Here is an 18,466-nt window from a genome sequence, read left to right as displayed (position 1 = left end):
TTTTAACTAAATTGCCCCCCTAAAGCCCTACAACTAACGCTAACTAAACGCTATATATATATATATATATATATATATATATATATATATATATATATATATATATATATATATATATATATATATATATATAAAAGCACAAAGGAGGGGGAAGGGTAGTAAATAGGGTAGTGGGGGTGATCAAAATACTTTTTTTTATACTGTAAACAGGAGAGAAAGAACACAGATACGTTCTTCACAAAAATCTGACAGGAATGTGGAGAACGGAGCGGTTTGCCCTTCCTCCCTGACTTTAGATGCTGTGATTGGTCAGTCAAATCTGACTGACCAATCACAGCAATCGCCATACGGGGACTACTGTGATTGGTCCCCTGACGGCGTCAGAGTGTGTTTACACACAGTGCCAGTTGAAGTGAATGACGGATATAGCCGTCACTCTGTGGGAAGTAGCACCCGCCGGAGACGGATATTAAGAGGTTAAAATGACCCATCTGTACAATTCCATTGAAAAACAAACTAAAATAATTTAGAGAGGAAAAATAAAAATAACAAACCTACAATAATGTGGTTGCATAAGTGTGAACACCCTCTTATAATTGGATAATTCTGAACACAACCACATCCCCAATCACATTTAAACTCATGTTAAATAGTAGTAGTCAGTACACAGCTGGCATTATTTAAAGTGATTCTGAGTAACCCCATATAAAGTTCAGCTGTTCTATTAGGATTTTCCTGACATTTTCTTTGTTGCATGTGACAACAAAAGCCATGGTCCGTAAAGAGCTTACAACACATCAAAGGGATCCGATTGTTAAAAGGCATCAGTCAGGAGAAGGGTACCGAAGAATTTCCAAGGCATTACATATACCATGGAACACCGTGAAGAAGGTCATCAAGCAGTGGCTTACATTTGGCACAACAGTGACGTTACCAAGAACTGGACGTCCCTCAAAACTTGATGAAAAGACAAGAAGAAAATTGGTCCGGGAGGCTACCAAGAAACCTACAGCAACATTAAAGGAGCTGCAGGACTTTCTAGCAGATACTGGTTGTGTAGTGCATGTGACAACAATCTCCCGTATTCTTTATATGTCTGAGCTGTGGGGTAGGGTGGCAAGATGGAAGCCTTTTCTAACAAAGAATAACATCCAAGCTCGGCTATGTTTTGCTAAGCCCTACATCAAGTCTGCCAAAGGCATGTGGGAAAACGTGTTACGGTCTAATGAGACCAAGGTTGAACTTTTTGGCCATAATGCCAAAAGGTATGTTGGGCGCAAAGCCAACACTGCACATCACCAAAAGAAAACCATACCCGCAGTGAAGCATGGTGGAGGCAGCATTTTGCTTTGGGGCGTTTTTTCTGCAGCTGGAACTGGGGCTTTAGTCAAGGTGGAGTGAATTATGAACAGTTCTAAATATCGGTCAATATTGGCACAAAACTTAGTAGGTCTGTGCTAAAAAGCTCAAGATGAATTTCACCTTTCAGAATGACAACGACCCAAAGCATACCTCCAAATCAACAAAAGAATGGCTTCACAAGAAGAACATCAAAGTTTTGGAATGGCCCAGGCAGAGCCCAGACCTGTATCCCATTTAAAATCTGTGTGGTTACCTGAAGGGGGCTGTACACAAGAGAAGCCCTCGCCATCTGATAGATTTGAAGTGCTTTTGCAAGGGAAGAGTAGGCAACAATTGCCAAGTCAAGATTTGCCATGCTGATAGACTTGTACCCAAAAAGTCTAAACGCTGTCATAAAGTCAAAGGGTAATTCAACAAAGTATTAGTTTAAGGGTGTGCATATTTATACAACCATATTATTTTTGTTCTTTATGTTTATTTTTCCACCCTAAGGCCCCATGCACACAACTGTAAAAAAAAATACGGACCCGCCCGAATCTGTTGGCCACGGACACCTTTCCGTATCGCTATGGAAGGGTGTCCGCGCCATAGAACTGTGCCGTGAATTATGGAGCATGTCCCACTTTTCAGTTTTTAATGGGCCGTGCGCCCATACCTTGTATGAGAATGAGAGCACGGCCTGAAAATGCGGCCCGTGGCAGTCGGCCGTGCTCACAATTGCGGGCCGTGATTACAGGCACGGCCGTGTGCATGAGGCCTAAAAGATTTCAGTTTGTTTTTCAAATACATTTGTTCAGATTATAGATGACATTAAAAAGGTGGGAAAAGTTCTGAAATTTTCAATCTTGGACTGATTTTGTAACATGACAAAAAAACAGACATTTTAGCAGGGGTGTGTAGTCTTTTTATATCCACTATATATACAGTCGTGGACAAAATTGTTGGTATCCTTCTGTTAAAGAAAGAAAAACCCACAATGGTTACTGAAATAACTTGAACTGACAAGTAATAATACATTTTAATTTACTGAAAATCAACTAATGTAAATCAGACATTGCTTTTGAATTGTGGTTCAACAGAAAAATAAAAAAATAAAAAATATTGAAAACTGGCCTGGACAAAAATGATGGTACCCTTTACTTAATAGTTTGTTGCACAACCTTTTGAGGCAAATCACTGCAAACAAACGATTTCTGTAACTCTCAATGGAGACTTCTGCACTTGTCCACCGGGATTTTGGGCCACTCCTCTTGAGCAAACTGCTCCAGCTGTCTCAGGTTTGAGGAGTGTCTTCTCCAGACTGCAGGTTTCAGCTCCTTCCACAGGTGTTCAATAGGATTTAGATCAGGACTCATGGAAGGCCACTTCAGAATAGTCCAAATGCTTTGCTCTTAGCCTTTCTTGGATGTTATTAGTGGTGTGTTTTGGGTCATTATACTGGTGGAGGACCCATGACCTGCGACTGAGACCAAGCTTCCTGACGCTGGTCAACACATTTCGCTCCAGAATGCCTTGATAGTCTTGAGACTTCGTTTTACCCTGCACAGATTCAAGACACCCTGTGCCAGATGCAGCAAAGCAGCCCCAAAACATAACTGAGCCTCCCCCATGTTTCACAGTAGGTACAATGTTCTTTTCTTTGTAGGCTTTATTTTCTAAAGTTTACAATAATTTTTGTCCAGCAAATCATAAAAAAAGCAAGACTGGAATTTGCCAAAATGCATATTGACAAGCCCCAAAACTTCTGGGAGAACATCCTTTGGACAGATGAGACAAAACTGGAGCTTTTTAGCAAATCACATCAGCTCAATGTTCAGACGCAAAAATGAAGCATACAAAGAATAGAACATTGTACCTACTGTGAAACATGGAGGAGGCTCGCTTATGTTTTGGGGCTGCTTTACTGCCTTTACATTAGTAGTTTTTCAGTAAATTAAAATGTATTATTACCTTTGTCAGTTTCAAGTTATTTCAGTGACCATCGTAGGTTTTGCTTTCTTTAACAATTTACCAACAATTTTTTTCCACGACTGTATATGGCTATATATTTGCCTTGTCGTGGCAGGTGGGCAAACACTTTTTGATCACAATGTGCAAAGAACATGGGAGCTCCATCTCATCCCACTGACACCCGGCGATAAGATCGCCGAGTGTCTGTCTCCGATGGCAGCCGGGGGCCTAATAAAGGCCCCCAGGTCTGCCTGTAGTGAATGCCTACACGGACAGGCATAATACACTGCAATACAGAAGTATTGCAGTGTATTATAAATGCGATCGGATAATCGCATAGTAAAGTCCCCTAGTAAAGTCCACTAGTAAAAAAAAAAAAAAGTTTAATGAAAAGTGGAAAAAAATGTAAAAAAAAAAAGTGACAAAAAAAAAATAAAATGAAAAACCCACTTTTCCCCCCTTACAAACGGCTTTATTATTAAAAATAAATAAACAAAGTGAAAAAGTTACACGTATTTAGTATCCGTAACAACCCAAACTATAAATTTATTACATCATTTAACCCGCACGGTGAACGTCGCAAAAAATAAAATAACAAAAAACATGCAAAAATTGCTGTTTTCTTTGAATCCAGCCTTAACCAAAATGTGATAAAAAGTAAATCAAAAAGTCGCATCTACTCCAAAATGGTACCGATAAAAACTACAAGTCGTCCCGCAAAAAAAAAAGCCCTCATACTACTTTTCACTGTGTAAAAGTAGTAAAACATACAAAAACGATACAACTTTGGCATCGTTGCAATCGCAACAACCCACTGAATAAAGTTATTTTGTGTTATTTATACCACACAGTAAATGGCGTAAATTTAGGATGCACAAAAAGTGTGGTGAAATTGCAGGTTTTTTTCTATCCCCCCCCAAAAAAAAAGTTAATCAAATTCTGTGTACCCCAAAATGGTGCTATTAAAAATTACAACTTGTCCCACAAAAAACAAGACCTTATACAGCTATATCGACGCAAAAATAAAATAAAAAGTCATAGCTCTTTGAATGAAATAATGGAGAAACGTAAAAAAATGGTTTGGTCATTAAGGTCTAAAATAGACAACTGGGCGTGTTTTTACTTTTTACCAACTGGGCGTTGTACAGAGGAGTGTATGAGGCTGACCAATCAGTGATCAATCAGCGTCATACACTTCTCATTGTTCCAGCCCAGCTTCTTTCACTGCACAATCACACTGTCCTGTGGATCATGCAGGGCTGGAACAATGAGAAGTGTATGACGCTGATTGGTCAGCGTCATACACTCCTCTGTACAACGCCAAGTTGGTAAAAAGTAAAAACACGTCGAGTTGTCTATTAAGAAACTAATTAGCATAAATCTAAAATGGTTTATAACTTGGTCAAAAATTATCGTTTTTCAAAACAAAAACCACTGTTATCTACATTACAGCGCCAATCAGCTTATGTAGGAGATAGGGCATTTATAATCTGGTGACAGAACCCAAACACGCGTTGGCGGTGTTGCACAGTGTATTGGCAGTAAATATGGCTTATGGTGGGTGAAGTATCATGCGATATAGGGTCCCATGGTTCTTTGAGAAGTATCTATATTGGTTTTGGTATGGTGTAACTAGGACAACACCCGCCCTGGACTGGCGATGTTCTTAACTACAGCTCCAATGAGGATGCTGCCACAACAGAGACTTGTCTCCCTCCTCCACCAGGTCTATGGAATATTAGCCTTTTGTCCTAAACGGCCCTTGTAAGTTCCGGGTGTAGCCAGCAGGGGACTGCCGAATGGCTCCTAGTGAGACCACACAAGCACAGACATAGAGCCTTACTGGCTCAATGTGCCGGCGCCTGACTGATGTCATTATGAGCCGCCTAACAGTGCCACGCTGGCGGCACAGTACGAGAGTTTGAAGAAGTACATATTAACTCTGGTCTGTGCCATCGGTGACGTCCTCTTGCTCATAATGAATACTTACAAGACAGATTTCAAAGCATTCAGGGGCCTTTACAGGCATCAATGATGCTTGTAGAGGCGTTATTGCGACCTCTGCTACAGGCTGTGGTAAAACCTGCAATTTGTAGTCAGCTGTTTTGGATAGTAATGCAAATTATGAAATCCAGCATTGCCATGTTGCTAAAATGGAATATTGTTTCTACATAGAAAAAAAAGCATATTGGGAAATTGCTAAAAAAAAAACTAAATAGTTTATTAAGCTCCAAAAAGAGGGAAGAACACTTCAACCAATTATTAGTGGGTATCAACTCCATACTTCAAATCTAGAGCAGGAAGAACAAGGCACCAAGCATTTGTTTACAGTCAAAGGAAATGAAAAAAAAAAAATACGTATTCCAGGTTTTTTTTGTAATAAACAGTGTACAGTATATTTATATAGACGGTTTTGTGGAGAAAATAACGTGCACAGGGAGTCCACATCTGCTCATTATTTTTTTTAAATCTAAACAATCGCAGGGAAAAATGGAACAGGTCACTTACCTAAATGAGGAAGGCGGTCTGTTGTCCGGTGTCCTACATGATAAAGGACCAAACAGTTTTCTTTGATCTTCTCTCGGTGTAAAGGGTCTTTTGGTTTTCAGTGTCCGAAGAGAATTTCTGGCTTCATTTATTATTTCAGCACTAGTCTTTTGGGCAGAATTTGGAGGTTTATAAAAAGGATCTGATCTCTTATCATGCGACGAGTACATCTTCTGGAAACAATCTGGTTCTAGTGTCAAGTCACAATAACAACCTAAACGACAATAAATAAGAATGGTCAAAGAGAACAGATAATTCAAGGTGAGAAATACACTTATCCCCCCCCCCCCCCCACTTGGCCTTTCCAGAAGAAAGAAGCAGTCAATAATCGGGCAATACCAACAAATGTAAGTTGTTTGGTCTTAACTTCTTAATAGCACACATATTTTGACACCTTCAGAGCAGAACGAGAAAAACCCACCGCAAAAAACAATGATGGAATTACATGTTTTGCAAAGTCAGTTTAAAAAGGGGTATTCCCATCTCGGCCGCAAATGTCCGTTAGATGCAGGTCCCACCTCTGGAACCCGCAACGCTCTCTAGAACTTTGAAAAGATTTCGAACAAACATCCATTTAACCTGATGACCCTGACGCTGGATTACCAACAAAAAGCAGTAGGTAACTCAAAGCAGAAACTAAATACCACCAACCGAGGAACTCTCATAAATCAACAGACAACGCAAAGACCACGAAAGGAAGAAAAAACAAAAACAAAAACAAATTCCTGAGGGAAGCACTATCTACAGAACAGAATATACAGATGGCAGTAATCATATACAAGATCTCGTTATACCCCTCGAGGATACAACGAATCACCAGATTTCTCAGCCTCCAGCTCAAGGAGTGACACACAAAGTGGAAGGACGGTACCTACAAATCTATCTTTTTTAGGCAGACGCCAAAGAATGAATGGAAGACGACAAGACGAGGCAGAGGCAGGCAACAAGTACAATCATGCACCTGACCCCAGCGCATATGTCTCTATTCCAGGAAAAAAATAAATTATTTTTTTTTCCCCGCAAGCAGTTTTGACACATTTAGCTCAGATCAGGACTTACCATACGGTCTATGAAAGGTTACCTTTTTACCCACTAAATCTAACACAATGGCAAAAAGCATGGTGTTTTGGACAACTATCTTGGAAAAGGGGTAATTGACAAGATAGTATATGAAATTTTACAAAACTTCCCCATTATCCCAGTAATATACCTTACTGTGCAAAAGTAGGCAGTTGTGGAAAAATGCTGCAAAGTAAGAATGGTTTCAAAAATAAAAAAAAGTGTTAATAGGTTTTTATTTATTAAATTAAGAAAAATACAAAGTGAATGAACAGAAGAGAAATCTAAATCAAATCAATATTTGGTGTGACCACCCTTTGCCTTCAAAACAGCATCAATTCTTCTATGTACACTTGCACAAAGTCATGGATTTTGTAGGATTATAGTCAGGCGTATGATTAACTAATTATACCAAACCGGTGATAATAATCATCATTTTCATATGTAGGTTGAAGCTGTAATAGAAACAGCTGTGTATGAGGCTTAAAACTGGGTGAGTAACAGCCAAACTCTGCTACAAAGGAGAGGTTGTGGAAGACTTCATAACACAGGTCCACCATGGCAAAACGGAGCACAGCAACAAGACACAAGGTAATTATACCGTATCTACAAGGTCTCTCCCAGGCAAAGATTTCAAAGCAGACTGGGGTTTCAAGATGTGCAGTTCAAGCTCTTTTGAAGAAGCACAAAGAAACGAGCTACGTTGAGGACCGTAGACGCAGTGATAGGCCAAGGAAACCGTACAACACATTAAAGACACATTATGCTTACTTTCCTTCGACATCGGAAGATGTCCAGCAATGCCATCAACTCAGAACTGGCAGAAACCAGTAGGACCCAGGTACATCCATCTATTGTTCGGAGAAGTCTGGCCAGAAGTGGTCCTCATAGAAGGATTGCGGCCAAAAAGCCATGCTATGTGAAAACAAGGCCAAACGACTCAACCATGCACGAAAACATAGGAACTGGGGTGCAGAATAGCGTCAGCAGGTGATCTGGACTAATGAGTCAAAACTTTAAATATTCGGCTGTAAGGGTATGTTCACACGACCTATTTTCAGACGTAATTCAGGCGTATTACGCCTCGAATTACGCCTGAAAAGACGGCTCCATTACATCTGCAAACATCTGCCCATTGCTTGCAATGGGTTTTACGATGTTCTGTTCAGACGAGGTGTAAATTTACGCGTCGCTGTCAAAAGACGGCGAGTAAAAATACGCCTGCGTCAAAGAAGTGCAGGACACTTCTAGGGATGTTTTTGGAGCCGTTTTTCATTGACTCCAATGAAAAAAAGCTCCAATTACGTCCGTAAAAGACGCCACGAAAAACGCGAGTACTTGCAATTACGTCTGAAATTCAGGAGCTGTTTTCGCCTGAAAACAGCTCCGTAATGTCAGACGTATTTTGCGTTTGCGTGTGAACATACCCTAACAGAAGGCAGTTTATTTGCCGAAGGGATGGAGAGCGGTACAATAATGACTGTCAGTAGGCAACAGCGAAGCATGGTGGAGGTTCATTGCAAGTTTGGGGCTGCAATTCAGCAAACGGAGTTATGGATTTGGTCAGGATTAATGGTGTCCTTAATTAGGAGAAATACAAGCAGATACTTATCCATCACGCAATACCATCAGGGAGGCATCTGATTTACTCCAAATGTATTCTGCAGCAGGACAACAGCTCCAAACGAACAACAAATGTCATTAAAGGGAATGTGTTGCCAGAAAAACATGTTTGTTTTTTTTTAATTAAACATTTAGTGTGTAGGTGATTAAACATTGTTCAAATTTTTTTTATTTTTTTCACGAGCCAGGAAATATTATAAATTAGATTCTAATTTATAATATTTCCCATTGCTGGTCACTAGATGGAGCTATTCCCAAAATTGCAGCATTGCAAGTGGTAAAGCAACCACATTGCTTTTTGCTGCAAAATTGGGTAAAAAGCCCTCGCTCTAGTGAGCTCTCAGCATCCCCCCCTCCTTTATCCTGGCTAGTGCCGGGATAAACGAGGGGTTTGAACGGTCTAACCTCCTACACTGTGTGTCGCCATTTTTTGAGCTAACACACAGTGTAGTAGGTTTACATACAGTAGTAAACGTACACAAACACGAACATACATTGAAATCTCTTACCTGCTCCTGCCGCCGCGGCTCCCTCCGGCCCGTCCGCTCCGTCTGCTGCCGCTGGTCCAAGTGCACAAGTCCGGAAGCCGCGACCGGAAGTAGTAATCTTACTGTCCGGCCGCGACTTCCGGTCCACAGGAAAATGGCGCCGGACGGCGCCAATTTCAAATTGGACTGTGTGGGAGCGGCGCATGCGCAGTTCCCACACAGACGGCGTACACAGAAGTGGATGGGACGGGAGCCATTCGCAGTCCCTATGGGACTGTGGCTGCCGTATTCCATGTCTGTATGTGTCGTTAATCGACACATACAGAAATGGAACAAAAAATGGCAGCCCCCATAGGGAAGAAAAAGTGTAAAAATAAGAAAAAGTAAAACACAAACACACAAATAAATATAAACGTTTTTAATAAAGCACTAACATCTTTAACATATCAAAAAGAAATTTGTGATGACACTGTTCCTTTAAGAACTACGTTCAGTGTAAAGAACAAGGGGATTATATGGCCCCCACAGAGCCTGATCTCAACATCATCAAGTCTGTCTGGGATTATATGAAGAGACAAAAGGATTTGAGGAAGCCTACACCCACAGAAGATGGTTATTTCTCCAATATGTTTGGAACAACCTCACTGCCGAGTTCCTTCAAAAACTGCGTACAAGTGTACCTAGAAGAATTGATGCTATTTTGAAGGCAAAGGGTGGTCACACTAAATATTGATTTGATTTCGATTTCTCTTCTGTTCATTCACTTTGTAACTTGTTTATTGATAAAAAAAAAAAAACTATTAACAGTTCTATTTTTTAAAGCATTCTTACTTTGCAGCGTTTTTCCACAACTGCCTAAAACTTTTGCACAGTACTGTAGATATTACCAAAGACCGATCATAGCCTCCATTGATTCAGTAGCCTCACCCCTTTCAAAAGTATTAGAGAAGGTATTGACACCTATGAGTGAACAAACAAGATCCTTCCTTCTTGACACCTCCACATTTCTTCAACTGATTAAAAGCATGCAAGACCTAGGCCTAGCAGCTGCAAGCTCAATGCTACAGTCTTCAGCCCTGACCAAAGAGGTCATCAACTTTTACAATTGGTCTTGACAGGGGATTATTTTTTTCTTTCATGATACTTTTTATGGCCAAAGGAGGAGTATAGCAATGAGGTACAATGTGGCCCTCTTTATGCAAATTGCTCCATGAGTAACTTTGAGGGGAAAAAAATCACATATATCCGAACGATCTTTTTATCAGACATGCAAAAGTCCGGAAAAGGTATATTGATGATATATTTTGCATATGGGGGGCACATTGTATACCCTACTACAAGTGCATACTGATCTAGATTCAATTTAGCCAAAACTCCAGTGTACTATACACCGTGACCAAAAGAAAATAAACGTTCTTGATACCATAGTACAGTAGGACCTTAAAAAGGTATCCTCTTCACTGACCTCTATACAAAGAGTAAGGTTTGTAACAACCACTTTTATTCTCCAGGGCCATGAAACAGTCACTTCCTAAATCACAACTTCAGAGAGTTCAGAGGATAGTGAGTATTCCAGAAACAAGGGAGTTACGCTAAAGAGAATCTGTCACCAGATTTATGTTGTCTTATCTGAAGGAAGCATAAAGTAGTGCCAGAGACCCTGATTCACTTACTTTTTTGCAAGATCACTATGTGCTGAGTAAATGAATGGAGAGAAGTGCATGATGCTGATTGGTCACTGATTGGTCAGCCTCATACACTCCTCTGTACAACGCCCACATGGTCAAAAGTAAAAACTCGCCCAGTTGGGCATTAAGAAAGTCATTAGCATAAAGCTAAAATCACTCCTGACGTGGTGAAAACAGATCGTTTTCTAAATAAAAAGCACTGCTGTCACCTACATTATAGCGCCCATCTCCTTATGTAGAAAATAGGGCACTTATAAGGTGGTGACAGAGCCTCTTTAATAGAATAGCTATGAACCTGGTATCATTTGAAACCTAAGATTCTGGGATTTATAATAAGATATCAACTCTAGCCCTTATATACTAGCCGTGTCAAGCGTTAGACTATGGACACCTATGGGGTCTTTGGGGGGGAATTAAAAGCATTTATTTAGCGATAAAAATCACTTTTTTAATTTACTTTTATTTTTTTTTAAATGCTCTATGTATCACAGTACCTAGGAGCTGCAGAATCCTGTTCTCAGCCGAATGGCACAGTAAGGCTATGTTCACACGCACTGTTTTCAGACGTAATTCGGGCATTTTACGCCTCGAATTACTCCTGAAAAAACGGCTCCATTACGCCAACATCTGCCCATTGCTTTCAATGGGTTTTACGATGTTCTGTTCCCACGAGGTGTAATTTTACACGTCGCTGTCAAAAGACGGCGCGTAAAAAGACGCCCGCGTCAAAGGAGTGCATGTCACTTCTTGGGACGTTTTTGGAGCCGTTTTTCATTGACTCCATTGAAAAACAGCTCCAATAACGTCAGTAAAATACACCTCGGAAATGCGAGTTGTTAAAAAACGTCTGAAAATCAGGAGCTGTTTTCAGGCGAAAACAGCTCCATAATTTCATACGTATTTTGCAACTGCGTGTGAACATACCCTAAGCTTCCCTGATCACTCGGCTGACAGTGGCTCGTGTGTCCTCCCCTTTAACTTGATCAGAACGGAGCTTAGAACCGCTATCAGCCGAGTCATTAGACCCGCATACTGACAAATTCAGCAAAGAGCGGCTTCCTGCAGCTTCTATGTACTGTGATAAATAGAAGCTGCAGAAGTGAAACGGTGCATTTTGTTTTAATAAAAGTAAATTACAAAACTTATTTTTATCACTACAGGGTCGTTAAAACTGTATAATAAACCCCCTTAAAGGGGCTGTCCCACAAAGGACATTGATCACCCATTTACAGGATAAGTGATAAATGTCTGACTGCTGGGACCCCACCAATTACTTGTACGGGGTCCCGGGACAACCCTTCCTCCTCCCTGAAGGCCCGCAGCTAGGAGGAGTTTGAATGGAGCAATGTTCACGAATGTGCCCTGTCGCTCCATTCAAGGTCTATGGGGGGCATCTGTAGCCGCCCAATGCGCTTATGGGGGCATCTGTGACTAGGTTCATACAGATCTGAATGTTGGACTGAATGCAGAATAAAAAGTTCACTACAAGTCCAAACACTTGTCATTTATTACTTTCCAGCTATGACTAAGTTGTAAAGTGCAATTCAAGTTTCAAATTCTTTATTAGCTTGAATAATTCAGAGCCGGCTAAGCAGACACAATACACTGGTGGAGCACGTACATCAATATGTAACGTGACATTATAAGCTGGTGACTGAGAGCGGCGTGAGCGGTCACCATGGTAACGAACTAGAACACTTCCTCCCGCTCCCTATTCAGCTTTATAACCTACGCCATAGCAGCTGCAGACAATGTCCATGTGTAACCAGGTGATAAAACCGAACCCCCGTATGGACAGAACTCACCTTTCCTCTCCGGTTCCGAGTAGACCGATGCCGAATAACTAAGTAACGCAACCCGCCACCGTCTCCACAGAGGGGGCTGCACTGCGCCTGCGCTCTGGCCTGATAAGGGGGTGGAGCCTGCTGTGTTGTTGTTACCTGTTACTGCGCTGCGAGGGCGGGGACTGATATCAGGTGTGACTTTCTGCAGCAACATCGCTCTGCGAGAAGATCTAGCCGGCATGTTGTCTGCCATAGCTTTGTAGGATTTTTCCTCTAATTGACATCAAGTGTTTACATGTGGTACCACATTCCACATTGCAGTGAACAACAGAAGCCGTTCAAGTAATAGATTGCAGCAAAACCGCGTGAGCGGTATTGATGCGACTTTTTCACATTTTAAGGTGGGGCTTACCACGATTTCTGCTGTGAAGTCTCTGGCACTACTGGGTTGTGTAACTAGGTTTAGGGCCAGTGGCGTCACTAGCATCGGGCCTTCGGAGCCCAAGCCCAGATCTTGCAATTGCAACCGGGCCGCGGCCACCCGCACCACATCTCTAAAAGTTTTATAGTAACTGGGGCCTATGTAATCAAATACTTGGGCCCGTTACTATAGTAACGACACATACCCATCTTCCTTCCCGAGCGCAGCGGAAGTCCTGATGTAACGACGCTGTGCGCCGCGGATGATGTCACGACTCTAGATGGTGTTGGGACATCCGCTGCACCCAGAGCCAAAGAGGGGTTAAGTGTAACATTACGGTCTGCTGGGGTCCTGTATCTAAGCCTGCCTTGTGTTACCCTTAGATACATGGTCTAACACAGTATCACACATGGGCCTGTATCTAAGCCTACCACGTGTTACTAATGGCTTTTTTTTGTCTGTGTTTTTTTACAGGTACGGTCATTGGACTACGTCGGATTCGAGGACTACTTCCATGACCCTGGTAATGCTAGGCTGCTGCTGCTGTGTTGTATCTGGCTGGTTATGAAAATTGGGGGGACCCCACATCATTTTTTTAATTTATTTATTTTTTAAATAAATAATTGGAAAAAGCGACCTCCCATTTTTTATAACCAGCCAGATAAAGCACAGCAGTGTTGCAGCACTGTACCTAAGTCTATCATGTGTGATACTGTGCTGGGCCATGTATCTAAGCCTATCAGGTGTGATACTGTCTGCTGGGGCCATGTATCTAAGCCTATAATGTGTGATACTGTCTGCTGGGGCCATGTATCTAAGCCTATCATGTGTGATACGGTCTGCTGGGGCCATGTATCTAAGCCTATCATGTATAGTACTGTCTACAGAGACAAGGTGGGTATATGGGAGTACCTACAGGGGACTGCATAGCACTGTCTACAAGGGGAATGTATGGGAGGGGGACTGTGTGTGGAACCATACAGGGGGTTGTGACACTATACAGGGGGCATTGTTTGGGGAACTCTCTACAGGTGTCTCTGGTTAGAGCCCCGAGAAATAACTTTGCTTGGGGCCCCAGAAATGCCAAATTTGCCCCTGAGGGTTAGTACAAGGATACTTAGGGTATGTTCTCACACACACTAATTACGGACGTAATTCGGGCGTTTTTGCCCCGAATTACGTCCGAAAAATGCGCCTCAATAGCGTTGACAAACATCTGCCCATTGAAAGCAATGGGCTGACGTTTGCCTGTTCACACGAGGCGTATATTTACGCGCCGCTGTCAAATGACGGCGCGTAAATAGACGCCCGCGTCAAAGAAGTGACCTGTCACTTCTTGGGGCGTAATTGGAGCCGTTATTCATTGACTCCAATGAAAAGCAGCGCCAATTACGTCCGTAATGGACGCGGCGTTCAAGCGCCTGCACATGCCGTTACGGCTGAAATTACGGGGATGTTTCCTCCTGAAAACATCCCCGTAATTTCATTCGTTACGGACGCTGTCGTGTGAACATACCCTTACTGTTGGGGCCCTGTATCTAAGGCTACATTCACATAAGTGTGACAGATTTAAGTGCGTAATTCTGGTCGTGTGCGTTGCGTTTTCACGCTCGTCTGAATGAGCCCTAAGTCTATCATGTATGATACTGTCTGCTGGGGCTATGTATCTAAGCCTATGATGTATGATACTGTCTGCTGGGTCTATGTATCTAAGCCTATGATGCATGATACTGTCTGCTGGGGCCATGTATCTAAGCCTATCATGTATGATACTGTATGCTGAGACAATGCATCCAATTCTATCCAGCGGTGAAGCTATAGGAGCCTTAGAGTATGATCACACGGCCGTTTTTCGGGCCGTAAACGCCCGGAAAATCGGAAGCAGAATGCCTCCAAACATCTGCCCATTGATTGCAATGGGAAAAACGGCGTTCTGTTCCGACGCCCATTTTTTTGAAAAATGGCCGCGTAAAAAAACGGCCACGAAAAAGAAGTGCAGGTCACTTCTTGGCACGTTTTTGGAGCTGTTTTTCATAGATTCTATTTAAAAAAGCTCCAAAAACGGCAGTAAAAAACGCAGCGAAAATCGCGAGTGGCTTAAAAACCGTCTGAAAATCAGGAGCTGTTTTCCCTTGAAAACAGCTCTGTATTTTCTGACGTTTTTGACTCAGCATGTGAACATACCCTCAGTCTTATAGATATGCTATCTCCGATATATATGTAAAAAAAATATTATATTTAGGGGGGGTACTGTGCCCCTGATCTTTTAAGACCCTAGCAACGCCCCTGGTTAGGACAAAGTACTGATACACAGTGCCTGCCATACTGTCCGCCTGCACCATGCCACTGATGTCCTTGCTGGAAGAGGCCTAAGCCAATTTGGAAGCTTATTGTGGCAACGGGGTTAGGGGAGTATGAGTTTCATTATTTTTACGGCCATTATTATTGTGTGTGGGGCACAAAAGGGGGACATTAATGCTGTGTGGGGCACAAATAAAAATCCAGACGTGTTGAAAAAATTTGTATGATTACATTTTGCCATTACAGACTTGTTGGAAAGGCTAATATTGGGGTACAAATGAGGAATTATTTCTTGTCTTAACCCCTTGCGTACCTTCGCCGTAATAGTACGTCGCTGGCCGCTTATGCCAGCGTACCTTCGACGTACTATTACGGCGCAGGAATAAACTGTCACTATGTGAAATCACATAGTGACAGAACAGCGGCGGCAGCTGTCATTGACAGCTAACCGTCTCTGCTACCGGCCTGGGGACCAATTAGCAGTCCCCAATGCCGGCGATTGCTGTGATTGGTCAGTCTCTGAAGACTGATCAATCACAGCCGTCTGTGACGTCGTCTGCAGGAGAAAGCTCCTGTCACTTTCTCTGATCTCCTCACTTCTGTGAGATGCGTGAGGAGATCAGAGAAAGCGGTGTAAAAAAAAAAACACACTATTTTTGTTAACCCCTTCCCGAAAATGGGCGTATAGTAACGCCCTGAGGATGAAGCGGGCACAGGAGCTGTGCTCGCTCCATCTTCATCGGATGTCGGCTGTAATATACAGCCGACATCCCACTGCAACTACAGCGATCACTGTCCTCTCCGATCGCTGTAGTTTAACCCCTTAAATGCCGCTGTCCTGGTTGCCAGGTACAGGAGCCTATTAGATCCTGCCCAAGGCAGGACGTAATAGGCTCAACTGTCAGTTGTAAAATGACAGTTACAATACACTGCACTACATCAGTACATACAGAAGTAGTGCAGTGTATTGTGCAGGGGATCAGAAGATCAGATCTTCCAGTCCCCTAGTATGTGTAAAATAAAAAGTGAAAAAAAAGTTAAAAAAAAGTTTTAGATAAATAAATAAATACAAGTTTTACGTAATAAAAACAATAATCGCCTTGTTTCCCTGATCAAGCCCTTTATAATTAGAAAAAAAATGAAAAAAAAGACAAAAACTAGACATAATAGGTATCGCCGCGTTCGTATTGGCCTGACCTAAAAAAATATATTATTATTTATCCCGCACGGTGAACACCGTAAAAAAAATACCATAAAAAACAATGGCAGAATTTCCTTTTTTGGTCACGTTGTTTCCCAAAAAATTGAATAAAAAGTGATCAAAAAGTCACGCGTAGCCAAACATGGTACAAATAAAAACTACAATGTGTCACGCAAAAAACAAGCCCTCACAAAGCTCCGTCGACAAAAAAATAAAAAAGTTATGGCTCTCCGGACATGGTGACACTAAAACATTTTATTTAGAAAAAAGTTTTTTTTTTTTTGTAAAAGTAGTAAAACATATAAAAACTATATAAATTTGGTATTGCCATAATCGTATCAAACCGTAGAATAAAGTAAACATGTTGTTTATACTGCACAGAGAACGCCGGTAAAAAATTATAAAAAAAATAGTGAAAGAATTTCTGGTATTTGGTCTCTTCACCTCATAAAAAATGGAATAAAAACTGATCAAATTATCGCATGTACCCCAAAATGATACTAATAAAAACGACAGCTCGTTCCATGAAAATCAAGCACTCACACAGCTCGTCAACGGAAAAATAAAAAGTTATGACTCTTGGAACGCAATAATGCAAAACGACGGCCCAGACTAATTTATGTGTGCAGCAGTTCTTCACCTAAAACCCCACGTCATCATTTGTAGCCCCCACTGGTAGACCCTGTAAATCCAGCGAAAACGATGACGTTTTGGGGTCTGTGCTACATATGGGGCTAGTGAAGAAGTCAAAGATTAGGCAATGCTGGAGTGCGGATATTTTGTACAACACCACAGACACCCTTTAGAAGTGCGACTCCTGCACCCAATAATCCGGCCTGTGCATGAAGGATTGGTTCAAAGCGTACGTCACTATACAGGGATAATTAATTTTATTATTCATTCTCCCCATTATTACATCATCCTATTATGACCTGTTGCACTCCGCACAGTTTACATATAACCTGATACACTCCGCCCAGCTTACATATACCCTGATGTACTCCGCACAGTTTACATATACCCTGATGTACTCCGCACAGCTTACATATACCCTGATGTACTCCACACAGCTTACATATACCCTGATGTACTCCGCACAGCTTACATATACCCTGATGTACTCCGCACATATTACATATACCCTGATGTACTCCGCACAGCTTACATATACCCTGATGTACTCCGCCCATCTTACATATACCCTGATGTACTCCGCCCATCTTACATATACCCTGATGTACTCCGCACATATTACATATACCCTGATGTACTCCTCACAGCTTACATATACCCTGATGTACTCCGCACAGCTTACATATACCCTGATGTACTCCGCCCAGCTTACATATACCCTGATGTACTCCTCACATATTACATATACCCTGATGTACTCCGCACAGCTTACATATACCCTGATGTACTCCTCACATATTACATATACCCTGATGTACTCCTCACAGATTACATATACACTGATGTACTCCGCACAGTTTACATATAACCTGATACACTCCCCCCAGCTTACATATACCCTGATGTACTCCACACAGCTTACATATACCCTGATGAACTCCGCACAGCTTACATATACCCTGATGTACTCCGCACAGATTACATATACCCTGATGTACTCCTCACATATTACATATACCCTGATGTACTCCTCACATATTACATATACCCTGATGTACTCCGCACAGCTTACATATACCCTGATGTACTCCGCACAGCTTACATATACCCTGATGTACTCCGCACAGTTTACATATAACCTGATACACTCCGCCCAGCTTACATATACCCTGATGTACTCCACACAGCTTACATATACCCTGATGAACTCCGCACAGCTTACATATACCCTAATGTACTCCGCACATATTACATATACCCTGATGTACTCCTCACAGCTTACATATACCCTGATGTACTCCGCACAGCTTACATATACCCTGATGTACTCCTCACATATTACATATACCCTGATGTACTCCGCACAGCTTACATATACCCTGATGTACTCCTCACATATTACATATACC

General features: G+C 41.9%; 1 protein-coding gene and 1 long non-coding RNA gene across 6 annotated transcripts in view; one reads left to right on the top strand and one right to left on the bottom strand.

Moving 5' to 3' along the window:
• The window catches only part of ARMC2 (armadillo repeat containing 2), a 107,119-nt gene extending 94,520 nt beyond the window's left edge, over positions 1 to 12,599 (bottom strand). For both annotated transcript variants that reach the window (XM_075862249.1, XM_075862250.1), the window contains exons 1-2: positions 12,523 to 12,599; positions 5,821 to 6,073 (exon numbers count right to left, since the gene is read on the bottom strand). In XM_075862249.1, the coding sequence (XP_075718364.1) occupies positions 5,821 to 6,029 (209 nt within the window). In that variant the 5' untranslated portion in view covers positions 6,030 to 6,073; positions 12,523 to 12,599. The remainder of the gene's footprint in view (positions 1 to 5,820; positions 6,074 to 12,522) is intronic.
• The window catches only part of LOC142759740 (uncharacterized), a 50,677-nt gene continuing 44,537 nt past the window's right edge, over positions 12,327 to 18,466 (top strand). Inside the window, exons 1-2 of one of the 4 annotated variants that reach the window (XR_012883189.1) lie at positions 12,327 to 12,486; positions 13,397 to 13,445. This is a non-coding gene — a long non-coding RNA (uncharacterized LOC142759740). The other 3 variants (XR_012883190.1, XR_012883192.1, XR_012883191.1) reach the window with 3 other exon arrangements.

This window comes from Rhinoderma darwinii, chromosome 4, assembly GCF_050947455.1.
Source record: "Rhinoderma darwinii isolate aRhiDar2 chromosome 4, aRhiDar2.hap1, whole genome shotgun sequence".
NCBI lineage: Eukaryota > Metazoa > Chordata > Amphibia > Anura > Rhinodermatidae > Rhinoderma > Rhinoderma darwinii.
Note: the sequence above shows the minus strand (reverse complement) of the source record. Positions and strands in the feature narration are given on the sequence as shown.